Below are 27,390 nucleotides of genomic sequence, written 5' to 3'. Positions count from 1 at the left end.
CTAAGGTGCGCTGAAAAATGGGCTGCAGTAGTTTAGGCTCATGTTGTGGGCGCGCACAGATCCATTTTTTCAGCGCACCTATAAAAAGGCCCTTTTTTAAAATTTTTGCCAAGAATGGACGTGCGGCAAAATAAAAATTGATGCATGTCCATTTTGGGTCTGAGACCTTACCACCAGCCATTGACTTAGCGGTAAGGTCTCTTGTGTTAACTGTGCGGTAATGGCCTATGCATGTCAAGTCAGAGTTACCACCTGATTTTTGCCACGCGCCAGAAAATAAAATTATTTTCCAGTGCACGTAGCGGATGCACATCAAAAATTAAATTACCACATGGGCCACATGGTAGCCAGGCAGTAACTCTGAACAGATGCACATTGGGCACGCTTAGTAAAAGGCCCCCTTATTGTATTTCTGTTTATATTTGGTCATCTCACTATTGTTATACTGTTAACAAAATTATAAGTTTTATGCTAAAATGTACACGCCTCTTCATAAAGGTAGTTAATAAATCCCAATAAATAAACAGAAATAATAAAAAAGGGAATGATTAGACTCATAACTACATAAGTACTCAAGTATTGCCATACTGGGAAAGACCAAAAGGTCCATCAAGCCCAGCATCCTTTTTCCAACAGTGGCCAATCCAGGTCTCAATATACCTGGCAAGATCCCCATAAAAGTACAACACATTTTATACTGCTTATCCCAGAAATAGTGGATTTTCCCCAAGCCCATTCAATAACGGACTATGGACTTTTCCTTTAGAAAGCCGTCCAAACCTTTTTAAAACTCTGCTAAGCTAACTGCCTTTACCACATTCTCTGGCAACGAATTCCAGAGTTTAATTACACGTTGAGTGAAGAAACATTTTCTCCGATTCGTTTTCCCTACATTGAAGTAGTGCTGAAAAGACATGGAGGGCGGTTTATGAGACTACCCTGGGAAAGGAGTCCAAGCACTCTATTACAGCCTTTATGACTACATCTCTAAGTGTTACTAGTCTGCCTCAGCCTTGAGTTGTAAAAGCTGTCCCCACCACAATCCATGACATGTCCTCCATTTACCTATGGCATTCGTGCCACACCCAGGAATGACGGCCAGCTTTGGGTCGGAAGTCGGCTCTGCCATTGTTGTGGATCTGGGAGGAGAAACGGAGGAGGCGCCGGTGCCCATAAGGCCAGTTTGCATTGCGAGCTGAACTGGAAAGACAGTTTTCCTCAGCAGCACAGTACAACATGTGCAGGGGCCTGTCTTCTATATATGCTGACTCCTGAACCAGCGAAGCATGCAAGAGCAGATCAGAGGCAGCTGCGAAGAGAGAGAGAGAGAGAAACAAACAACATTAATATGCAGTCAGGAGTTCAGTTACATCAGATTTTGATCATTGATAGGTGTGAGGAATAGGCATTATTACATGAGTTTGCTGACATCATTGCACTTAAGTGCAACTAGAAAAGAAAAAGGCTTAGTTTCTGTCTCCCTCTTCTGAGTTTGATCACAGATATACTGTCTTCCTTCTGCTGGCTGACAGACTCATACCACACACAGGGCCAATAACGAGCCCATTCGTAGAGATTCATTAGACCAGCGATATCGATATCATTTCAACTTGCCCTGAGCATTTCTTGGAAAGTAACTACTTCCAAGCTACTACTTCTATTGGCTAGATCTGAACTGCAGCAGGTGCCAGGAAATTTAAAAGGTTCCTCATCACTGAGCAATCAAAACACTCCCCATAGTCATCTGTGGCCAAAGAGCTGTTTTTTCTACATCACATGAAAGCTCTGTAACTTCAAATGATAATGTGCAGTATGATATAGATGTGGAGGGTAATTTTATAAAACGGTGCCTAAGTTTGGAGGTGGAGAAGGTGCCTATTTTATAAAGATACAGGGTGCCTACATGTCTTTATAAAATACCAGTACAGATCCTGCAGAAATCGTGCCTGCCTTGAAGGCTTGAGCTTTCACCCCCACTTGGGAGCAGGTGTAAATGAGCGAAAGTCACGAGTCTGCCCATATTCCACCCAAGTTCCTCCCCTGAACACGCCTCCTCCGATTTTGAAAGGAAGAAGAAACCAAAAGAGAACGAGGCATGCAATGTGCGTTTGGATTATTTTGAAAAGTAATTTTATAAACCTTTTTTTGCATGTGAATCAGATTAATGTGAGGAAAAAAATCCTCTTCTGAAGTCACACGTAAAAGAACCCATACTGCAATTAGGCGAGCATGTGTATACAACTTTAAAGATAGACTACAGCAACCTGCACCAAAACTAGAGGAGGCCAAAAAAAGAGGGGAAAGTCTAGGAAAAGTAGATTTTGGAAAGAGACACTCGGATTTACTGATGACAATAATCAGGGGAGGAATAAAGTCTATTATTTACCAGGTCGGATAACAGAAAATTCTATACAACATTCTGATCAACCTTTGGATGTTTCTGCAATTCTGGAAGCTTCAACTACAGACTTAGCAACCCCAGCAACTTTATTAGTATCTTTAGCATTAGCTACGGATAAAATATTGATCATGAAAAAATTCTTTAAAAATAGAGATAAAGAGTTTTTGGGCTTTAAAGTTCGTATATTTCCTGACGTCTCGAAAGAGACCCCAAAAAAATGCAGACAGTTTTTATTGTTAAAACCAGGGATACTCCAGCTGGGAGCTACCTTTTACCTACGCTATCCCTGTAAATGTATTGTTTGTTATTGGTCGGTCAAGTATGTGTTCTTTGAGTCTCTGCAATTAACAGAATTTATCACAGACAAAAGGTCTTTGGAGTAAAAATTGTTAAGGTTTATTATATTAATATGTTAAGAGCTCTAAATGAAAATGGAATACTACCATTAGATAGGTTCATTTTCCTTAAAATGTTTTATTTATACATCTCCAAATGATTTAGTCTTGGATCGAACTTGAGGACTTTGAGAGTACTAAATCAAAAAAAAATGTTTCTTTCCTTATTTATGTAAATTTCTGGATGATGCACCTTTTCTGTTCAAGTGTAATACTTGGTAAATAATTGAAATAAATAAATATAATAATAATAAAGAAAGTCTAGGAAAAGTCAATTACACTAGACAAGGAACTTATTCCCCCCAACATTCAGCTGTTGTTGGTGAGCATTTTTTATAAACTAGCTGAATTTTACCTGGATATTCAATGCCGGGCCTCATTTGGACATTGGCATTGAACATTGGGTACTGCCTGGCCACTAGAAGTCATCCTGGTACCACCCGATATTCAGACAGGTATCCAAATAAGAACCCGAATTAAAATCAGACAGCCTTTTTGCATCTAAAATGCATCCAGGCACTTAACTGGTTAACAGTCTGAAAATCATCAATAACTAGGTAATTCCCAGCTCGTCCCCAACTCTGCCACAGATCACCCTGGCATTAACCAGATAGTGTCGTGGTGGTCAGAGCATATGTTCAGCAGAAATATGCGAGAAAGTGCTCTGGGGCTGTCCAGTGGTATTTAACTACGTAAGAGCCTTCTTAGCTGGTTGAATGCCACTGAATATCTACCCCTATGGATTTTTTGCAGACATCAAAGATTCTGTAATACATATCTCAGTGAAGTGCAGCAACCAGCTTTCTAAACAAGTATGAACCAATCAGGAGGAGAAGCTCTTTCTTTTTTGTTTTTGTTTTCCTGGCTTTGACCATTGGCATCTTGCTTGAGAAAAACATTATGGCATTTGTTCGCTGAAAATGATATTACAGTGCAGCACGGTGAATGGAAAACAAGGTGGACTCAGTAGCACATATGCCATTACATGTGGACCATGAGCAGGCATACAATTTCTTACTCTCAGAGCACGTGATGCAGGCAAAGGTCACGTAGTTAATTCTAGAACTTCTACATGTGTAAAATGTACACACAATTTTCTCTGTGAAGACCTGACCAGATTTCACAGTGAAACTATATGCATACTTCCATTTTGAAAATTACCCCAGGAAAATTATGAATGCATATTTGCACCTGCTCTTTGGTATGCTCAGATTTTTATGGTTAATTTGCGCACATACGGTTGCATTTTTAACTTCTTCCCCTCCCTGCTTTTGGGAATACCTCCTGTCAGTCTGAGTAATCTGACCTGTATTCAGACTGTGCAAATGTAAGTTCACCTGCATTACTGATGAAAGGCCCTCTCTGCAGCAGGGGCATAGCCAGACAGCAGATTTTGGGTGGGCTTAGGCAAGAAGTGGGTGGGCACCAAGTGTTCTCCCCCCAACACCAAAAAAAAAAATCTCAGCTGGTGTTTCTCTGCACCTTGGCAGTCTGCAGCAAGCATGCGCTGAAAACTATCGTGGAGAGAAGTGTTTTTGTTACCATCAGGGAGAAGTCTGGCCAAGCTAAATGTGTGCTACTGTTGGGTGGGCCTAAGCCCTAACTGGGTGGGCCACCCAGGCCTACCTGTGGCTACGCCACTGCTCTGCAGGTAAAGCAGGGTAAAGCATTGTTTTTATCTGTGAAAATGCTTTTGAAAATGAACCTCCCTGTTCTTAATTTTAGATGAAAATTACTCCAGCACCGGCGCATATGAGTTCTTACTCTGAGAGAAGGTAACTGACAGGAAAGCCGTTCTCTGAGCTGAAAACTGGAGGAACAAATGCCAGTTCTTACTTTCTGAGCAGATGACGCCGGCTGCAAAGCGGGACCCGGTTTTCTTGCAGTTCACATTGTTGCCATGGTGCTGACAATGCTGGATGGTCATCTCATGCCCTGTACACTTCACCCCGCTCATCACCATCTCTGTCACATTGCTGGCATCCCAGTACCATGTTTCCTTGGAGATACAAGTAGGGGTCATAGCTCAGAAATCATTGATATAAGAACAGTAATTTGCTTTTCCTTTTCTGTTCATCCTTGGACCACTGATTCAAGTGAGGAGGAGGAGGACATAGAAATGTTGGGAAATGGTCATTCTGGGTCTGATTTTATAACAAGGTGTCTATTTTATAATGGGAATATAGGTGACTAGTGCACTTATAAAATAGGCTTTCAGAACCAGCTCCAGTAGCCCATAAATACCCATGCACAGTTTACACCTGCTCTGAAAATGTGTATATATTAGGGCTGTCCATTTAACGCATTAATAACGAGATTAACACATTAAATAAATAACTTGCATTAACATTTTTAACGAGTTAACGCTGTCATCCCTCCCCCACAACTGGCACCTCTTCTTACCTCTCCCCAGCATGGCACTCCAGCAGCTTCCTTCTCTGTGGCTCCTTCTCCCTGCTCCTCACCGCTGCAGTGAAAATAGCGCTGCTTCTCACCCTACCTGCAGCATCTCTCTGTAACAGGAAGTTACGCCTCAGATCTTCCTGTTACAGAGAGATGCTTCGGCGGGGTGAGAAAGGACAGCAAGAAAGATGCAGACCACGGCAGGGACAGGGCGGGGGAGGGGCACAGGAGAAAGAGGAAACAGAAAAAAGAAAAGACAGAGAGAAAGGTGCAGACCATGGCGGGGGTCCATGGGAGAAAGAGGAAGCAGGAAAAAGATGAAAGAGAGAAAGATGTGAACTGGGGGGGGGGGGGCGAGAGAAAGATGTGAACTGGGGGGGCAGGAGAAAGAGGAAAGAGAGAGATGTGGGGGGGCAGGGAAGGATGCTGGAAATAGGGGAGGGGAGCAAAGAGAAAGGAAACAATGGTGATCATGAAAGGAGGGAAGATAGGAGATGGTGCCCATGTAGGGAGGGTAAGGGAAAAGATGAGATGGTGCCCATGGAGGGGAGTGAAGGGGAGGGGTGGGTAGGGTAAGGGAGGGGATGATTTGGTGCCCATGGAGGGGAGGGTAAGAAAGGGAATGAGATGGTGCCCATGGAGGGGAGGGGAGGGGAAGGAGATGATGCCTATGGAGTGGAGGGGAAGGGAAGGGAAATGAGGAGATGGTGCCCAGGGAGGGGGAGGGGAGGAAGGAAGATGGTGCGCATTCGTATCATGCGATTTTTTAAACATGATTAACTGTGCAATTAAAAATTTTAATCAATGAGCATCCATAGTATATATAGTAACAGTGCCTCTGTCCTGTCGAAAGCCCTATGCACAAAAGAGTAGGCAGACACTTTCTAGGTGCATCCTTTTTTATGTGCAAATGCAGTCAAGCAATTTTCTAAAAGTCTTTTTACGTACGTATATCTAACTTTATAAAAAAAAATTTAATAAAATTAAACCCATACTGTCTTTCTGAATTTCAGAATCTGAGATATTGGGAGGGCTTTGAGAGTATGAAGAATATGTGCAGTGCATCTATATTAGAGCCCAACGGAATTTCAGTTTTGGTGCCAAAACTGGTATTAAATCCAGATTTGGCCATGCTTCGGTTTCAGCTGAAAATGCCAGCCAGTGCATTTTTGGCTGAAACTGAAACTCCCCCCATGCACAAGTCAAGAGGGCGTAGCCAGACACCCAAGTTTGGGTGGGCCTGAACCCAAGGTGGGTGGGCATAACTCCGCCTTGTCCTACAAGTGATTTGGTTTCTCCCTCTCTCGCCTGCATGCCATATGCTCTTTCAAACATCCCCTCTCCCCCGTATACCTTTTAAATAGCAGATTTTCACCGGCAGCAAACAGTTGTTGGGAGTTTTTGGCTGGTGGCGATTGGGGTCCCTGCCAGCCACATTATAGGTGTGCTGCTACTTGGTGGGCCTGAACCTAAAGTGGGTGGGCCTGGGCCCACCCCAGCCCACCCTTGGCTATGCCACTGGCACAAGTATGACCACAAGCTATGCCCTCTCACCATTCATAGACCCTCCCCAGGCCTACCTTAGAAGCCCTGGTGGTCTAGTGGCCTCACCAGGGCAGGAGCGATCCTTAGTCGCTCCTACCCATGTTGGCTCCACAATCAAAATGACTGGTGCAACTTCCTGTGGAGGTCATGGTAACCATTTTAAGATTGGTTCCAATCTCAAAATGGCTGCCACCATGGAACATTGTGCTAGCCATTTTGCCTGCAGAACCAGCATGGGAAGGATGAGGCTACTAGACCACCAGTGTTTCTAAGGTAGGTCCAGAGAGGGCCTACAAGTTGTGAGAGGGCAGTGCTTGTGGTTCGGAGGGGGGGGCTCTCTGCCAGGGGCCCCAGGGGGCATGGTTTCTGCTGGGTGTGCGGGGGGCTCTGCTTTCTGCCAGGAGGTTCCGAGGGTCCCTCTTTCTACAAGGGGGAGACCCACTTTCTGCTGGGGGGGGGGAGGGCGATAGTTTTGATTTGGGTGATGGTTTCAGTTGATAACAAGTGGAGAATTTCTGCCACAGATTTGGTTTCAGTCGAAAATGAAAATCCCAGTTTTGGTCACTCTCTAATAGATTGTGAAAGAAACGTGCAGCTGGAAGTGAATTACATATGCAGAGGAAATACCTCTTTCTACTGCTTATCCACATGCCTGAATATTCACAGGCCTAAAGGGCTCTCACTTTAAAGCAGAAGTTCTCAACCTAGTCCTCAGGACACACCCAGCCAGTCAGGTTTTCAGGATACCCACAATGAATATGCATGAGATCTCGAAAAAGATATAATGGAATTAGAAAAGGTACAGAGAAGGGCAACAAAAATGATAAAGGGGATGGGATGACTTCCCTATGAGGAAAGGCTAAAGCGGCTAGGGCTCTTCAGCTTGGAGAAAAGACGGCGGAGGGGAGACATGATAGAGGTCTATAAAATAATTGAATGGCATTGAAAGGGTAGACGTGAAGCGGCTGTTTACTTTTTCCAAAAATACTAGGACTAGGGGGCATTCGATGAAGCTACAAAGTAGTAAATTTAAAACGAATCAGAGAAAATGTTTCTTCACTCAACGTGTAATTAAAATCTGGAATTCGTTGCCAGAGAATGTGATAAAAGCAGTTAGCTTAGCAGGGTTTAAAAAAGGTTTGTACGGCTTCCTAAAGAAAAAGTCCATAGACCATTATTAAAACGGACTTGGGGAAACTCCACTGCTTATTTCTGGGATAAGCAGCATAAAATGTTTTGTACTTTTTTGGGATCTTGCCAGGTATTTGTGACGTGGATTGGCCACTTTTGGAAACAGGATGCTGGGCTTGATGGACCTTTGGTCTTTCCCAGTATGGCAATACTTATGTACTTATATGTTCTTATGTAATGAAAGACTCAGTTGAGAACCACTGCTTGAAAGGGATCAAATGTACATCTTTTCTATGTTCTATTCCAAAATAGAATATCTGCAAGGAAGATTTTTCTGGAAGGCTTGTCTACGCTGTATTTCTTCTAGATGATCAAAAACATGATTAACAGTCTGTATGCTTGTCAATTTGTTGAACTGAAATGCAGATCAAGTTGAAATGATGTCTCTCCCCTCACTAGCATATAATGCTAAAACGCAGTGTAGAAATGGGAAAGATACATAATATAATTTGTATATGGCTGTAATTATTAAATATTAGCTAGCTGAAATTATGAGTTGCCTCAGCGGTTGTGCTGCGTGTTGTCATGCAGAAGACCTGGGTTCCATTTTCAAGTGAGTCTTCTACATGTTGGGCTCACTGGGCTAGAAATTCTGCAAAGCCAGCACTTACAGTCCTTAGAGGCAGGAGATCTTCAATGACAGTTCAATGGTGTCACCTAGAAGCCAGACTTAGGGTTAACATTAGTTGCGATCTTGTTAGAATTTCAGTTTCCGACCCCTGGCCAAGGATTTTGTAAATAGCATTTTCTGAATTTAGGTTTTACACGTACATGTGATCTATACGTGTAAATGCTGGGCCTTACATTTGTAAATCATGACTAGTGCTTATTAAATAAGGGTCTTAGTTATAAAACGTACTACACAATATATACTATTGTGATGTAACAGAGTTTATGAAACTATTCCTCAAAGAGTGCCAACATTTAGACTGTCAACACACTGAATTATAAGACCTGTGCTCAGGCCTTTCAACAGTCCTCCAACCAGCCCCTCTCTTTCCTGGGACCCCCTCCCCATCCTGCTACATTCTGCTTTTTCTGCCCTTTCTCTGCCAGCACGTTCCTTGTTGTCACCTACCGTCACAGCATGCAGAGAGTATCCCAATCCTAGCTGGCGGCACACGACCATCGCTTCTTTGGTCGTCCAATTGTCACTGCAGACTGTTCCCCATTTATTGCCTCGTTTAACCTCCACACGACCCTCATTTGTAGTTCTTCCTCCTACTATGCGGATCTGTGGAAAAGGCCTACGTGATGTCAGCATGCATGCAGCCTACCCTGGCATGGCTCCCATCTTGAATTAGATAATTCTGCTGATCAAACCTTGCCATTTATTTTTCCCCAATGAAATTAAACTGCCGTTATCTACTGCATTGCTGCTCTCATCTCATACATTGATCAGTGCTGGAGAACAGGAATTTCACCCAACCCATCAAGCAGTGGTGAATATATCTGGTAGATTAAAGAAAACTTAATTCTGGTTGCTTACTTCTTATCATGCCAACCAATATGCTAAACTGATTTTTAAGTAACTGAGTACTATTGTGATGAGGGTCCCCAGGGTATATGCACTGTACTGTAATTACAGAACTCAGCTGTGTTGGTGTAAGGAACCAGCAGCTGAATGTCTCGAGGGCACTGTTACATATCCTAGAATGCATCAATACTACCTTATAATGGATGTGTGTTGTTAAAATGCTTTGCTTACACTATTTTCAAAAACCTAAGAGGTCCAATGTGCATCTGCCTACCTAGTCTTTTACAGCTAAAGATTATGATTCCAGCCCTGAGTAAATGGAATAATGGCTTAGGTGCAAAATTGCAGAATCGCGTTTGCATAATTAGGATTTCAGGATGTAATTTCAAGTTGGGCATCTCCCAGATTTAGATGTCCTATACTGGGGTGACCCAAAAGGTTGCCAGGTGCTCACGGATTCAGTCATGCCTAAGTTTATATAGACAAACAAGATCTGGTGATTGCAATCAGTTATTTTCATTGGTTCATTAAGGTCTCTGAAGAATTCTCTTCTCTTTCCGGCAATAATACCTACTTGCAGCCCATGACTTGCGAATCCAAGGCCCAGCTGGCGACACACTACCATGGCCTCCTTGGTACCCCAGCCTTCTCCACAGATCAGGCCCCATGTCTGGGTACCAGTGCTATTCTTTCCCACCTGCACTTCCACCCGGCCCTCAGTTCGGGTTCTGCCACCAACCAGGTGAATCTGCGTGTTAGTGAAAAGAAGGTTAAGTTCTGCTGTTAGCTTTTTAGCTGAGGGTATTTTCTAATTATGCATGAATGAGAATCAGAGATGGATGTTGAACAGGGCTTGAAATAGACAGGTGAAGGGAGTCAGAGTTAATACGAATGGCTACCACCATGCATATAATGACCTCATCCAAATGTAGTCATATTTATGGGGGAAGTTATAAGCATGGGCTACTGTTAAGATGGGTTATTTTACTCCAAGTCATGCTATTTTTGCATAGGGTCTCATTGAATAAAATGGGACCTTGTGCTAAAATAGCATAATTTATTGTAAAATAACCCATTTAACAGTAGCCCACATTGATAACTTCCCCCCCTTAGGTGTTTATGTGAAGCAAAGTATAATTCATTTTGGTGTTTTCTTGGTCAATCATTGTATTTAGTACATGTGGAGGGGCATTTTGGATATGACGTTCAAGTGTTCAAATAAACATTTACAGAAAAACGTTTAAAAATGTGAGTCCATTATAATGGAAGAAATAAACGTGTTCCAATATTCAAAAATACACAAGAAAAGCATTTAGAAAGAGAATGCGCTACAACTGTCATAGACATTTTGAGATAAACATCTCTGCCAATCGAAAATACAATACGCAAAACATGCAATGACAGTACTGGTCCCCACGTCAAGAAAACATCCATGGCAATGGACAGCATATTCCCTTCACGTGGCAAATGTGCGTATCTAACTCCTGCACGTGGAGGAATGTTCCTCAGTGTGCCTACATATAGAATATACATAACTTTTATTCAAACTACTATAAACACATGCACTTAAAAAATCCAATGTCATATTAAGGAGATGAAATGAGAGAATCTAACACACTAAAGATAATCTCAGAAGTCAGTCTTTAAACCCCGAGCACAGTCTATGACAAGTAATGCTACAGTCTACGAAATGTTCTTTTGTCAATGAAAATCAAGCTGTAAGTGCTTCCAAATTCAGTGCCTCAAATTAGCTTGAAACAAGCCAGAGTCTTGTCATTTATTCAGGAATATCCAGAAGCAAACCTCCATGGATAGGTCTATAAACGACCACCGATTATATCTCCTTAGTCTCCGTTCTGCACAACTGGAGTCTACTCGGCATCAGGCTCTCTTCTTTGTAGTCCCTTCCCTCTGGAACTCTATTCCTCTCTCAATCCGTTCTGAACTGTCATTTAAAAAGTTCAAAACAATGCTCAAAACTTGGATGTTTCAACAAACATTTAATTCCGCATAAGGCTTTACTGTTTCCTTCCTGGTTCCTGCAATATTTCTTTCCCCTTTCCCCTGCCTTTTACTGTATGTGTGATTGCTTCTTGAATGATTGGTATCACAGAGCATTGTCCTATCACATTTTGTAGTTCTTTTCTGTTTTCTTTGTTTTTAGAATTGTACTCCGCTGTGATCTGCGAGTTAGTTTAATGGCAGTATAGCAAACCCAAATAAACTATAGTTATAAAATATGACTATATGCAAGAGCAAATGAGGAATAACATCCCCTCCCTTCTTTCTTACTCCAAAGATAAAAGATTTCACCAAATCTTCTGTTATCAGCGATAAAATCCTCAGGTTAAAGTCTGTCCTCAATACAGATCCATATTTCACCACCTGGCTTCTTCAGGTGGCAAAATATGGATCTGTATTGAGGACAGACTTTAATCTGAGGATAATCACTGATAACAGAAGATTTGGTGAAATCTTTTGTCTTTGGAGTAAGAAAGAGGAGGGGGTGTTATTCCTCATGGGCTCTTGCATATAGACCTATCCATATCCTTCTGGATATTCCTGAAAAAATGACAGGACTCTGGCTTGTTTCAAGCTAATTTGAGGCACTGAATTTGGAAGCACTTACAGCTTGATTTTCATTGACAAAAGAACATTTTGTGGACTGTGGCATTACTTGTCATGGACTGTGCCTGGGTTTTAGAGGCTGATTTGTGAGATTATCTTTAGGTTGTTAGATTTCCTCATTTCATCTCCTTAGTATGATATTGGATTTTAAGTGTATGTGTTTATAGTAGTATGAATAAATGTTTTGTATATTCTATATAAATGTATTATCAGTAATAATTTTTTGAGTTATAATTTGTAGTTCTGGTATTTATATCTTGATTTACCCCCTGTATTTTTAGTCTTCAGTGTGCCTGGTCATGTCTCTCTGCAGGGAACCTAATTTTTCTGTGACAGAGACAGAGCTCATGGCAGTGCCCCCCAGGATCGCAGCACCACTCATGAGCAAGCACCATACATAGGCATGGGCACATACAGTGAGATCCCTTTGTTGTTGTAATACATATGATTGATTTTTCATAAGAAAGAAAAACAAAACATTGCTGAAATCAGAAAGTACAGAATGTAATTATGGGACCCCTCCATTAACCACTCAATGCTGAAATGTGGGGCTGCACATATCTACGTATCTGGACCCTCCCTTCCCCCCCTCCCCCAATGCCAGCATCCTGCCCCACATTGGCAGCAGCTCAATAAAGTACATTGAGCTACCCCTGCTTTACCCCACTGCCCATTCTCACCTCCCAGCAACAGTGCACATGCTCCACAGAAAGGCCGCCATGCTATCCTCTGTCTGCTACCTCAGTTCACACAGCAGCTGTGCCTGTGTACTGCATACCCAGCCCTTAAATCTGGCTGTAGTCATCTGTTATGTGAGGAGCAATGCACAATATGCCAAAAAAAGCCCATCACCTGAACCCTGTCTCCACCAACTTGTGTTTTCTAAGTGATTTGGCATCCACAAGGACCTTGATGTACTCAGACACCTGTACAGGAAGATACGGTAGTTAGACTCAGGCCTCATCGGGTGCATGAGGTAGCCTCAGGACCCAACATAAGTCCCGCTGATATTGTACCCTAGAACAGCTCTGTCCTAGATCAAGGTAACAGACCAATCAGCAACTCTCCACTCTTTTTCAGAAACCAACAATTCTATCTCTCCAATCTCCAACTCAGCAAAATCACAAATGGGTCCAAAGACAAGTATGGTCTTGAGCTAGTGGCTCTTAAAGCAGGTCTAATTCACAATGCTTTTCTTTCTGGCACAAGAAAAGTTTTTGCTATCTGTTATCACAAAAAAAAGTACTTGACATAACACCACCCATCTTATGCCACGACATGCCCCCGAAATACCCACTCTCAAAATGCTTTTCTCTGGGCGAATATTGGACTTATACATTTTGTTGGTTTGATTATATGGTTTAAATGTTTTCCTGTGAGAAATTCATCTGTCTGCTCCTTGTGCCATTTTTGCACATTTTTTTCTTTTGAAAATGAGCCCCATAATCTCTGTTAGTAATTATGTTGCTGTCATAATCTATTGACAAGTTCTGAATCATTTTGGATAATGGAACTTCTTAATTGGTCATCGGTAATGTCTTACTTGGCTTGTCCACAGTTCTTTATTGAGAGGTTCCATTTTGTTCAATAAGAAGGAACTCCTTTGAGAGGACTAGCGCACATTTTAGGTTACTGAAGGCATTTTGGGCCTTATTTTATAAAGGTTATGCTCCTATATTTATGCTCCTAAAATGTATGCTCCTAAATTATGAGCATACTCTATGCTCCACCAAAATATAGATTATGCTTATAATATAGGAGCATAAATTATGCTCATAAATTAGGAGCATAAATTTAGGAGCATAACCTTTATAGAATAAGGCTCTTAGTCTTTTGCTTCATGCTCTGCACCTTATTCCATTGCTGAGATGTGTGATTTCTTCTGCTTCAATTATGAAATAGCCATTTGCCAACAGGAATGCAGCTTTATCTGCATGGGGTACCTTCCGTGATGCTCCACATACCTCTTACATGGAAGGGAAGACATGGTGAAGAAATAGTTCCTTCATGATTTAGGGAATTTAAAAGAGATCAGCAAAGGATATCCATGTCGCCTGCTCAATCTGAGAGAAGCCCTGGTTAAAATCCAGACTGACAACCACCAACATCTTGGTTACTTCAATTATATCTATCCATCTCCAGTGCCCAGAGAAGTGACCAACTGCTTCAGCTACTGAATTTCCACAGAGTAAATCACTTTCAACCTGCTTCTGTTCCACAGCACCAAAGCCTGCACAGTAACAAAGCAGTCAGTGACAGCAACGGAAAGATGATCAGAAAGGAAAAAGCAAAAATAAGAGTGTAAATGGAAAGGAAGAAAGGCTAGTGTCTGAGGAAACATAAGGGGATGGGCATAGTTTGCCTGCTTTGTTTAGGGGAGAGGAAGGTGACCTGTCTCTCCCTCTCTCAGATTGGCATCCTAGCTTTCTATCTCCACCCCCTTACTGACTCTCTCTCTCTCTCTCTCTCTTCCTCATATACACACTCATTCTTATTTTTCCTTTTTCACATTTCATTTCCCCTCTTATTTCTAACAGGTCACTATTTAAACTGCATGGGTTGTGTTTTTTAAACACTAGCAGTGGTATTTGAATATGTACTCAAACCGGTCAGTGCCATTTAGCTGGATAACAGGTGAGTAGTAATAGTGAGTCTAGTAAGTGAGGAGTGGTAACTTGCCTTTATATAATAGGACACATGTTTTAATTATAATGACAGAAGATGTTGAGGATAGGAGAGTTCTGACCAGTTTTTGACTTATCCATTAAGTCAGACTCCCTTCTCTCCTGGTTCACAATCCCAGCTTCCTCTGTTCTCTGTTCCCTTTGTGGTACTTCACTGTGTTCTGGAGATGGAAGCTTTATAATTAACCAAAGCAAAGAACACATCTTGATTACATGCTTCTTTGCTTATCTATAGTTAAGTAAGGCAGGAGGCAAGAGGCAGCCTACCCCATGACTTGTGACAGAGCTATCCGCTCCTCTGCAAGAGGTCTAGGATTGATGCCTGAGTCCAGCTTCTGCTCTTTGGACTAGTCTGTACTGGGGATGCAATGGAAGCTGTGTTCATAGCTCTTGAGTGGTTAGAGAAAGCGCAGGGAGGGAGACTGGGGAAAAGGGGAGGCAAACTCACCCATTAATTAACATCATCATCTTTTGGTCAGATACATGAGTATTGAGTTACAGCGTGATCTGTGGTTCCATGCCAAGGATTGTCACAATGGCTGGCTTAGGTACAAGTGGAATAAGCCTCCCCTGTTCCCCCCCTACCCTACAGGGTCTGCAAATTAAGCCCCAATATAGGCCAATTCAAAAAACTGGAAAGTATATTAAATAAGTATATCACATCACATCACCCATAGAGCAGAAGGAAACCATCAGACCAAAATTAAAAAACAAAAAACAAAAAGCCAAGCAGGAATGTTGTGCAATAGTTAACACCCAGCACCAGGTGGAAGAACATGGAAACTTCTGGCTCTTTGATCCTCCAGTTGTACACTGTGTTTGGCTGATATAGGGCACCCTCATGATGCACATTTGTTGTAGTGCTTGCTCTTGTGCTGGATGGGGGTCATGGTGTAGATTATTCATACTTCTGTTTTACTTTAAAAAAAAATAATGACAAAATGTTATATATACTGGAAAAACACCAGTTCTTCCAGTGCTCTGTCAAACTCTCCTCTCCCCTCTTCCTCATTCTGTTTTCTTATCCCTACTCTGGCATGTGTTTTGTTCTGGCTGCTAGCACCATCCCCCGTGTAGCAGCTGCTCCTTCTGGCTGTGTGTGGCTCTCATTTAGAGCAGCATGGTGCCAGGGCTCATGCAACAATGCCATCTGGGGGTACAGTAGAGGAGAATAGCACCAAGCTGCTCAGATTCACTGATGGCTGTGTGGAACCAGAGTTAACAGCAGCTAAACTTGAGGGCAGTGCTGGTGGAAGGAATAGGAGACCAGCTGTTGAATTAGGCTTATACAGAATGAGCAAGTGGGCAAGGGCAGTTTGAGAGAATGGCAGGGATGGGCTAGAGTTTGCACAAATTTTGCATAACTCTCAGAAAACACTGATTTAGAGCCAGTTTCACTAAGCTGTGAGTGGAGTCGTCGTCTAATGGTTAGTGTAACAGCCTGAGAACCAGGGCCTCTGAGAGACTGGGCCGGACCCGGGGCAAGGCCCCCCGGCGCCGCCCCCCCTCCACCTGCCCCCCTCCGTCCACCACAGGGCCAGGCCCCCCTGAATTCATATCATAGTGCCTCACCTCGACCTCGCTCCGTGTGAAAGAAGCGCAGCAGCGGCAGTCTGCAGATGGCCTCCCTTCGGGCCTTCCCTCCCTGTGTCCTGCCCTAGTACAAGTTACGTCAGACGAGGGCGGGACACAGGGAGGGAAGGCCTGAAGGGACGCGATCTGCAGACTGCCGCTGCTGTGCTTCTTTCACACGGAGCGAGGTTGAGGTGAGGCGCTATGATTTGAATTCAGGGGGGCCCGGCCCAGTAGTGGACAGAGGGGGCGGATGGAGGGGACTGCAGTGCCGGGACCCCCTTGGAGGCCCGGGTCTGGGGAATTTTGTCCCCTCTGCCCCCCCCCCCCCCTCTTGGCAGCCCTGCTGAGAACCTGGAGAACTGGGTTCAATTCGCACTTCAGCTCCTTGTGACTCTGGACAAGTCACTTAACCCTCTATTGCCCCAGGTACAAAATAAGTACCTGTACATAATATAGAAACTGCTTTGATTGTAACCACAGAAAGGCAGTATATCAAATCTCATCCCCTCGCCTAAGACAGTAATGCCCAGATGATCGAAAGCCCCACACTGTTCCAAATAGTGCTGGAACAACATGGGGCTTTACTGCCCCCATGATCAGAGATAAAGCATGCAGATTTATGCATGTTATTATCTCTGATCATAGGGGGAAGTAAAGCCCCATGTTTGTTTGACAGGTCTGGGCTGTGAAAAGCAGCTTTGTAAAAGGGGCCCTAAATGTCTTTGCTTTGGAACAAATTCTAGAATAGACTCAGGGTTTTTTTTTTTGTTCTTGTTGGTCCCAGTTATGCGGTTACCCTGGCCATTTAAATGCTAAATATCTGCACTTAATTGGCCAAGTGCTGACTCTGCCCTCCGAAGGACCTCAAAATAGCCAGCTTTCACTTAGGCATTAACTGCTACTCTTCAGCAGCAATAAGCTCTGAACAAGCGATTTAACCGGTCAGCAGTTGTTTCTGGCTGGTTAAATCGTTTTGAATATCGACCAGCCTGCGAATAGGTCCTTTGAATATTGGACCCTTTCTTTTTTCATTCATGTCTTTTCTTCTCCTGCACAGCATCCTTTCATATCCATAGTGTTTTGTTTCTTTTATGAATATCTTAGGAACTTGTGCAATTTGTTTTCTAAATCTTTCTGAGCTGGGCTGGCACGTCCTTTCCCTCTCTTTTTCTTAGCCACTACCTTTGCCCTTTCTGGTTTTTTTACCTTGTTAAATTTTAATATTAAGTTAGTAGTTTCTGTTAGTGATCACTGCTACTTGTAGGCATTACTATTTATATTGTTAACCTTTTGTTCTCATGTATGCCTCTTCACTTTTTACCTATACTGAGTCTTGTTGTTGCACTGCACCTCCTTTAGTTAACTGTTTTTATGTACACTGCCTTGATGTCTCCGATGGAAGGCAGTTTATCAAATTGAAAGAAATGTTACACCTTTTATCCCACAGATTTTACACACGTAAATGTCACGTGCAACACTGTAATGTAAATTTCACGTGCTGATATTGTCAATATGCTCAGCTTCTTCACACTTCTATCTTATATTCTACAGGTCAGCAGAATCAGAAAGTCATAATAGGATCCATCAGACTAGCGTATCCACCTCCATTTTGGCTAAACATTTCAATGAGCCAAGCATATCTTTTAGGGGCGACAACGCAATCCTCATCAATCCAATCTTTTTACAAATTTTTCATTTTTTTTTTATATATACAGCTTTTCATTATTATTCCTCATTTTAGTATCAAAGCGATTTTTCACAATTTCAATTTGCGTTATAAGAATCATTCACAAGAACTTTAACATTGACATTTAGCTTTTAGCTTTGTTCAGTGAGTACAAGATGGAGACCTTTATAGAATAGCAATTAGTGCAGATTCTTCCTGGTGCCTAACTGAGCACCGTTTATAGACTTTCTCCCATAGTGGGTCCTGCCCCGAGAACACCACTTCCATGCCTATTTTTCTGTATGTATAAAACTATACATATATCGTGTTATACATGCTCTTCCACGGAAAATGACATTAAATCAGCACTTAGACATCCCATACAGCACTGAACATCTAAGTTTCATTTGAAAATTGACCTCAAATTCTTAGGAAAGGGATTTTTTAAAGCATAATTAATGAAGTAATTGATAAATGAATAAATAAAGGAAATGAGATTGACAAGGTCCCATGAGAGAGCCTTCTCAGTGACAGTAATGAATTGATGGAATAGGCTGTCACATAAGCTGCAGGAGGAGTTAGATGTGGTGAATTTATACAGGGTTTGAAACATTTTCTTTAGGCAGTTTGTTTAAATTGGTACTATTTTTTTAAAATCTTAACTGTATCTTATATAATGTGTTGTAAACTGTATAAAGTGTTTATAGATATGTGGTAAAGTGTGTAATTTTGGAATTATAAATAGGACTGCTAGATCACTCCAGTTAATCAGGGCTGAGTCATTTCTGATTTTGTCCACCTCCACCCTACTATCCTTAGGAAAACCAGAACAGTGCATGCGTACTTGCAGTGGGGCAAAACCAGGAGCGACTCAGCCTGTCCTTGATAGTGCAGAGCTACTGTATGTGGAAGAGCCAGGGAACTCCGAAAAGGAAAGAAAGAAAGGTCTCTGACCGTAGTCTCAAAGCCCATGTAGGGGCTGTTACAGCGCACGGATGCATCTTCCGAATGCTTGCAGTCCTCCTCCGTGATGTTCTTATACTGACAGTTCCACAGTGATGTCTCTGTACCTGTGCACTGCACCTCGTTCATGTGGATAGGACCCATTCCTGTCAAAAATGAAGAAAGAAAACCAGGCTCAGAGGAAGGGGGAAAACCAAACAGAGTGGAATTGGAAGAGCTGCAGGAGGACACAATGGAAGGACACATTAAATGAGAGAAAGACCAGAAAGATCATTCTGTATAATTATCTGGCGTATGCTTGTTTATCTGCTTACAACTTGTTGGTTATACTCCTAAATCTACACAGATGTACACACTAGGGTTACCATATTTGGTCCCCCCAAAAAGAGGACAGATGCCCCACCCCTGTCACATATCACCCCACCCCATCTCACCCCCCCCCCCATCACATCCCCCTAAGGGTGTCCTAGCCTCCCCTCCCCTTACCTTACTCTACTGCCTTGGTGGTCTAGTGACCTCTTCGGGGCAAGAAAGAGCCCCCTCTTCTTTCCTGCCCAGAACGCTGCCCTGCATTCTGTTCCCCTTGCAATGCTGAGTGCTGACGTTCAGGCCCACCCGCCAGCCTGCCCCCCCGGTTGCCCGGTCATGTCCTCAAAAAGAGGACATGTCCAGGTAAAACCGGACATATGGTAACCCTAATACACATCTTGTGTATTCTGGGCCTGATATTCAAAGCGATTAAAACGGCCAGGAGAAGCTCCTGGCACTTAACCAGACTGTGCCACTCAATAATGCTGCTAAACGGTTAATCCTTAACTGGCAAAGGTAGGGATGGGCCAGGGGCAGGGACTGGGTGGAGCATTGCAGCAATATTCAGACTGCTAACCGGTTAGGTAAGCACATATATTTAGAACAGAAAAAATGTTGTCCTAACTTTATGTGGCAAGTTTAACCGGGCACCACACTGAATATTGGCTGGTGCTCGGTTACACTCACATCAGATCTGCCCGATTTAAACCCTTTTGAACATCAACCCCTCCCTAAATGTCTTTGGTTTGGAACAAATTCTGGACTATACTCAGTTGTTTTTTTTTTTTTGGGGGGGGGGGGGTTAAAAAATTTTTTTTTTAGAGTGGAGTGTAAATATAATAAGTGATCCCTTGACGTGTGGTCCCATCCCAGAATCATTTTCCAGACATGGATAGCCAGTGATTGCTGCAGCCTCTGAAGATAGCCTCTGCACAACCTCTACCTGAGGGTGTCCCCAGAAAGAGTGAAAAAGACCCACTACTCTTTAGGCCTGCCTCCTGACCATTGCATTTATATGTTAGAGGGGGGGGGGGGGATATAGTCTCTATCTTATCTCTCTTGTACACTCTGTTTTGGAATCTTGTCAGTTTATGGTTATTTTGTTCAGAATTAATTTATCAAAATATCTCAACTAAAGGTTGTTTTATTGTTGAACATTCAGGCTGACTAAACTGTATTATTGAGGGTGACAGTGCTGCTGAAGGAGGAAAACTGATGTGAGATCTACAGAGGCAGGAACTTGAAAGTGTGTCTTCCCTTTCCCCAATTTGACCCCAGAAGTATACTGCCTTCCAATGGCAAAAGAAAGCAAGTGACATTTTTATCGAAATTCTGTTAATGGCATATCTGACTTTGGGGAAGCAAGTGTTATACATGTGTGTAATCCAGCTTGAACTAAATTCTATAGAGAGTCCTTTTTGTGAAACTTTGCCTGGCAGCATAAACTAATTACTGCAGTTATGGGAATAACTAGTGAGGTAATTAAATTTGCCAACAACACAAAGTTATTCAAAGTTGTTAAATCACAAATGGATTGTGAAAAATTGCAAGATGTCCTTACGAGACTTGGAGACTGGGCATCCAAATGGCAGATGATATTTAATGTGAGCAAGTGCAAAGTGATGCATGTGGGAAAGAGGAACCCAAACTATAGATACGTGATGCAAGGTTCCACATTAGGAGTCAATGACAAGGATCTATGAGTCATCGCTGATACTTTGAAATCTTCTGCTCAGTGTGCTGCGGCAGCAAATAGAATATTAGGTATTATTAGGGAAGGAATGGAAAATAAAAACGAGGATGTTATAATGCCTTTGTAATTAAATTTTGGAATTCATTGCCAGAGAAGGTGGTAGAAGCAGTTAGCTTAGTTGGGTTTTAAAAAGGTTTGGATAGCTTCCTAAAAGAAAAGTACATAAGCCATAACATTGACATTCGCACATCATCCAGTCCTCATCTTACAATCTATTAATTTATAAATAATAATACCACAACTCATCATTGGAATTAAATTTTGGCCGCAGCTTTATTAGCCATATATAAATATATAACTCAGTTCTATAACTTAACCTTTACCCAATGCATTAAATTCTTCCATACCAATGATAGCATTCCCAGAGCGGTTTAACAGTTCAGAGCCATTCGGTAACGAAACTGGCTCTCTGACTTGTCCAAAATTAACCCCTCTATTCTATGTGACTCATGGTGCCGTCAAGCCACATCTCACTTGTGGCGGTTCCGCCCACAAGTTACTTTTTCCCTCAAAATATCTTTTAACCAATATTCACTTAACCACATCTGGTGCCTCTTTATCCCCACATATCCGGCTGACTCAAAAGCTGCTACTGACCTCCCATTCCCCACCCAAACTCACATACCCACCATAACCATCCCACCAAAATCATTATTATATAATAAACCCACAACATGTCACCAACTATCCATTGTAATTAAAGACAAACCACACAACACAGGGCGGGTTGGGAAGGGCACAAAATCCTAATCCCTCATCCACCCTCACCCGCTCCTGCCCACCCAAATAATGATTTTAAACCACCAAAACCCTTCTGTTTACCCACAACTGTTCCTATGACAACCATCAATCCTCACCTCCCCTTATCATCCAATCACCCTTCCTCTCCTGTTACTACCCAACCCACACTTCACCATTAACCCTCTCAACTCCTTCTTTCAAACCATTCAATCTTTTTCCTACCCTCACCTCTATTAACTATTTATCTCCCTTCCTTCTGGCTCAGTCAATGTTATTGCCCCAACAGTCTAAACTGTAGGGTCTCCTTATTAAAATGGACTTGGGAAAATCCACTGCTTATTTCTGGGATAAGCAGCATAAAATGTATTGTACTGCTCTGGGATCTTACCAGGTACTTGTGACCTGGATTGGCCACTGTGGGAAGCAGGATACTGGGCTTGAAGGACCTTCGGCTTGTCTCAGTATGGCAACACTTATGTACTTTAAAATATATTTTTCCTGGTTTTCTCAAAATATGAGTTTTTCCACATGGTTCCTTTTGCCTTTGGAGGGCAGCATGAGGTAGGACAGCAGAAGATAATATAAGACTCTAGCTGGCCTCCCTACTTAAGCTTTCCACAAATAAGCAATGTCTGATGGGTTGGAAAATTATTGACACATGTCTCCAAGCAAGCACTAGAATGGAGCTTAATATTGACACTCCAACATAAAAGATTCACCATATGTACTTCTCAATATCATTCAAAGCCATCACAAGGGCTTTGAGAGAAGAATCCTGGCATGGACATCATAACCATCATCTTTATCATCACTATTGCCTAATGGCTTCACCGCTAGCCTGCCCTTCTTGCAGCCTGCATATCTCTGAACATCTAATTGCTCTGAGAGACTGAAACTCTACTGCCCTATATGATCCTACTAGAATTGTGTCACCACAGACAGAAAGAAGACACACAGAATACCTTCCAATCTCAATGACTGATCTGAAGATTTTGAAATGTATCCTAAATTATCTCGCGGTAGATAAATATGTAAAGATAATTGATCTGTGCATGTTTTTCATTCATTTGACCTGTTGGTACAACTTGATCTGTGCTTTTAATTATTTTATTAAAAATGTCATCATTTTAAAACTGTAACTTAATAAACTGGTAGACATCATACTTAATAACATAACAAACATTCATTAACTAACCAAAAATTTGAATTCTTTATTCTAAGACAATAACCTGATATAAGTCCTTAAAATACATTTTAAGGAATTTGAATCATGCCTAGGATCCTGCTGCCATGAGCCTTCATTTTCTATTTCCTATATTTAAAAGACACTCTTCCCCTCCCCTCCCCCCAGGCTTGTTAGGGGATGGCTAGTTAGCGGGAGTATTTAGCGGGCTGTCCAATTAAGTGCTCTTGAATATCCCTGCTTAACCTCTCCTGGCCTCTAATCTGGCACTGAAGCATTGGTCCTAGGCTGGGAGACAGCCCCAAGAGCTCCTTCTGGAACCCTGTATTATGAACCTTAAATTCAGTCCATAGCCAGGCTGAGTTTCATGGGCCCTAATGTGCTGGCACAAAGCAAAAGTTTCCCTCTGGCTGACAGGATTCAGAGGGTGTTATATGCTGCCAGTCATGAAATGCAAATAGGCTGGACTAAGAGAAGGAACTTCTCATAACATCCAGTTCTTGGATCATCCCGGGCAAAGACCGACGCAAGCTTATGTGAATTTTCTGGAAAATATGTCTTAGCAGCAGTTTACCACAACTCTCACTGGAGTGAAATCTTACAGTTCCCTTTAACCATCACTGCTGCTATTAGAGTCAAACTACAGGGTATCTTTCCAAGGTTTGGTCTGCCTCAAACCTTAGTAACAGACAACAGACCATAGTTTACTTCCAACTCTGTGCGAAGAATTTGCACATGTAAGTGATCACCACAAATCCTCGCTGCCAATACCAACAAACAAATGGATTGAGCAGGTGTTCCAAACCACTCAAATGATACTTAAGCAAAAGCAACCATGGCTAGTGCAGACTACTTCAACCACAGCCAGTACAGAAAGACCACCAGGGCCATTAATGGGTTGTCAGCTTAACTTTACACTCATTGCAACTGAAGTGACCAAATTTCCAGATTATCAAGAAGTGTGAAATCTATGCTAAAAAGGCAGATGAAAGGTTCTAGAGCAGGGGTTCTCAACCCGGGCCTGAGGACACACTCAGCCAGTCGGGCTTTCAGGATCTCCACTATGAATATGCATGAGATAGATTTGTATAGAATGGAGGCAGTGCATGCAGATCTGTGTCATGCACATTCATTGAGGAAATCCTAAAACCCTGACTAGCTGGGTATGTCCTGAGGACTGGGTTGAGAATCACTGCTCTAGGGTCACCCCTATATGGCTCGATCTCTTTCTACACACAGGTGATTAGGTGAGAGCAATACATAGAGAAAGAGTGGAGCACTACAGTTGGCTACAAACCTTACTGCTACAAGTTCATTCATACATAGTGCAGAGAGACTGAGAAGATGTTTTGCAGGTGCCTCTGTACCAGAGAAATCAGTTCCACAGGAGCTTCAACATCTTTATCCAGCATCAATCACAAGTGGGCTTAAATATAACACCAGAACAGAAAGACTGAGCTATACTGGATCCTGCTGGTACCTGCCAATTAAGGCTATGAAACCATTAACTGAAAATAGTCATGGAGGTTGTATCATTACACAAGGTGAAACACTTTGTAAGAATAAATTTATAGGTATAATGTCATTCAGGAATTATGTGACAGAATAACCCCTAATAATCTGGAGCTGCCAAGTTACCCAGTACCAGGAGGGAGACTTTTTGGCCAGTACTCACTCTGCTGCTCCCCAGTATCTCTCCACACTCGTCCTTCCCTACACCCCTTCCCGTGCACTCCGCTCCATGGATAAATCCTTCTTATCTGTTCCCTTCTCCACTACTGCCAACTCCAGACTTCGCGCCTTCTGTCTCGCTGCACCCTACACCTGGAATAAACTTCCTGAGCCCCTAAGTCTTGCCCCATCCTTGGCCACCTTTAAATCTAGACTGAAAACTTCCGGTTGGGCTATGGAGGAGTGAGGACGCCTGATCTCACTGCTCTGAAGCGCCCGAAAGAGCCATTGATCAGAATCAGCTGATATCCCCCCGAAAAGCAATTAGCAAGCGGTTAAGATTGAACAAGGAGAGCGAGACACACAAAAGGAGAGAAATCGAGAGGTATGGCGTCCAAGACACTGAAAAAAGAGAGCCGAGAGAAAGGGCGCGGAGCGGAGGCTAAAATGGCGGACAAGAGCCAGCCGCCGTCTCCGACTCCGAGCTCGCAATGGGCAGCGGAGATTATACGGGAAGTGTCGGAGGCAGTGGAATTGTCGGTTGATGACAAATTTCAAAAAATATTGGACAAATTAAACAGCATGGAGGAGAGATACGCAACCATCGTGACAGACCTGCGGGAGGTACAGCAGCGAGTCAGCAGTGTTGAAGACACGGTGCAGAAGCTGTCTGGTGATACCCCCGCACTGCTAAAGCGAGTCACTGAATTGGAGGAACGGTTAGAAGACATTGAGAATCGTGCAAGACGGAACAACCTCCGGTTGGTAGGTCTACCGGAGTCCCTGGGAGAGAAAGACCTCAGAAGTTTTCTTGAAAAATGGATACCGGAGGCAGCGAAGTTACCGGAGTTGGTGGGGGAGCTCCGTATAGAGAGAGCACACAGGCTGGGGCCGCGAAGGGCAGTTGAAACTCGCCCCAGAGTGACAATCCTTAAAGTGCTTAATGATGCCCACAAGCAAAAAATTTTACAATCGCTGCGGGGAGGCAACCACCTGAAATATCAGAACAACAAAGTCCTTTGTTTTCAGGACTATTCGACCAAAGTAGCTGCAGCTCGGAGGGCATTTGTACCAGCATGCTCGGCACTTTTTGCACACAAGATTCGTTTCAGCCTCTTGTATCCAGCGAAACTGAAAGTTATGGAACAAGACAAGGTGTTATTTTTTGAACGAGTGGAAGACGCTAATGGTTATCTGGAGGAAGTGGTCAAAAAGAGAGCTGCACCAGAGTGAAAGCAGAACTGTTGGACATGCGAGCAGACAACAGAGAGGTAGCAGCTGAGTCTGCAGTAGACAGACGGACCAGCAAGTTAAACTTCGAGACAGCAGTTGATTTAAGTTGTAGTTTGGTGAGAACCCTGATGCCAAGTTTCGTTTGAAGCAGTTGTTTCCACCTTGTATTAGGGAGTTTTGAGCCCAGGAAATCATTCTACTGACAGTGGACTGTGAAGGAGCAAATTGCCGAAGTGTTAAGACAATAGGCAGCTGATAAGGTCGGCAGTTCACATAGGCAGGAACTGTCGTTAGCAACATGATAAGAATCTACAAGCCAGCTGAGATTTAAGAGACACTGGAAATCGGGAGATAAAGCAGGAAGAGGAAAAGCTGGTATAGCTGGACATTCGTAAGAAGTTATTATAGGCAGCAGATGCAAAATGTGGTGGGGCGTTTGTATTGATTGATTAACCTGGGAAGTAATGAACCATTTAGACTTGAGCTTGAGGGTTTTCTCTTGATAGAGGGGACTGGAGGGAAGTCCTTAGAGTATGTCTCAGGCTGTCGCAGGTCTCCTGTAAGATAAAGACAGAAGTAGGGGGGAGATGTTTGTTGGGGCTCCTAAGGATCTGAATAGGGGGGATTATAGGAAAGAGTTATTTGTATTCAGGATAAATGGATGGTTGATGAGGATGAGTATGAATAGAGGGGGTGTGGTATGCATGTGTTAGGAGGGAATATAAAAGGTTGGGACAGGGAAGGAGGATGGGAGGAGTGGAATAGAAGTGAATAGGAGGGCAGTGGATGGAAAGTGTCTATGGCTCTCTCATAAATAATGCATGGGTCATGTCTTTCGAATGCATTGAAGGAGAGCTGGGATGGAGGGATATGAGATTTGGACAGTGAGAACTGTCAGCCGCTTATATATGGGAGGGGGGAAGATGGGGGATGGAGGCGGGTAGGATATAGTTGAATAGGGTGGCTTCAGGCCCAGAATGGAAGTGTTCCGGAAGGACTCCGGATGGTTGGTGAGAATGGGGGGTACAAAAGGGGGAGGGCGAGGGGGGGAGTTCTGGGGTTTTTTGGGGTTTGTTTTTGGGACAGTTTATATTCATGGTGGACTGACTGCGTGCGCTGGGGGGAGGCAAAGGATCATCTGGTGGCTAGACGAGGGAGTACCTGAGGGCTGGGGGGTGCTCTCTCCATACATTAGACAATTGAACAAATTGAGAAAAGCCTTAACTTGGAGCGCTGGGGCAGGTTAAGTTAATGTCTTGGAATGTGGGGGGGGTCTCATCGCCCATAAAGAGGAAAAAAATTCAGCAGGCTCTGAGGCGCCATGCGGTGGACATAGCATTCCTTCAAGAAACACATTTGACTTCCATAGAGCAGGATAAATTTAAGCAGGGCTGGGTAGAAGCTGTAATTGGATCCCCAGCACACAAAAAGAAGGCTGGAGTACTGATCCTATTCAGGAAGGGGTTGCAATTAAATATCAAAACAGTAAAGAGAAGTTCTATGGGTAGATATGTGTTGGTCGAGGCAGAGTTGGGAGGGGCCTCCTACACTTTTTGTAATATATATGCGCCC

The 27,390-nt window shown here is 43.0% G+C and overlaps 1 protein-coding gene across 4 annotated transcripts in view; it reads right to left on the bottom strand.

Annotated features, from left to right (window-relative positions):
• The window catches only part of LOXL3 (lysyl oxidase like 3), a 117,572-nt gene that overhangs the window by 28,458 nt on the left and 61,724 nt on the right, over positions 1–27,390 (bottom strand). For all 4 annotated transcript variants that reach the window (XM_030190868.1, XM_030190871.1, XM_030190869.1 and 1 more), the window contains 4 exons: positions 18,920–19,074; positions 9,987–10,160; positions 4,633–4,795; positions 1,066–1,309 (listed from right to left, as the gene is read on the bottom strand). In XM_030190868.1, coding sequence (XP_030046728.1) covers positions 1,066–1,309; positions 4,633–4,795; positions 9,987–10,160; positions 18,920–19,074 — 736 coding nt within the window. The remainder of the gene's footprint in view (positions 1–1,065; positions 1,310–4,632; positions 4,796–9,986; positions 10,161–18,919; positions 19,075–27,390) is intronic.

The sequence above is a fragment of the Microcaecilia unicolor genome, chromosome 2 (genome assembly GCF_901765095.1).
Source record: "Microcaecilia unicolor chromosome 2, aMicUni1.1, whole genome shotgun sequence".
Taxonomy (NCBI): domain Eukaryota; kingdom Metazoa; phylum Chordata; class Amphibia; order Gymnophiona; family Siphonopidae; genus Microcaecilia; species Microcaecilia unicolor.
This window is presented reverse-complemented; position numbering and strand designations above follow the sequence as displayed.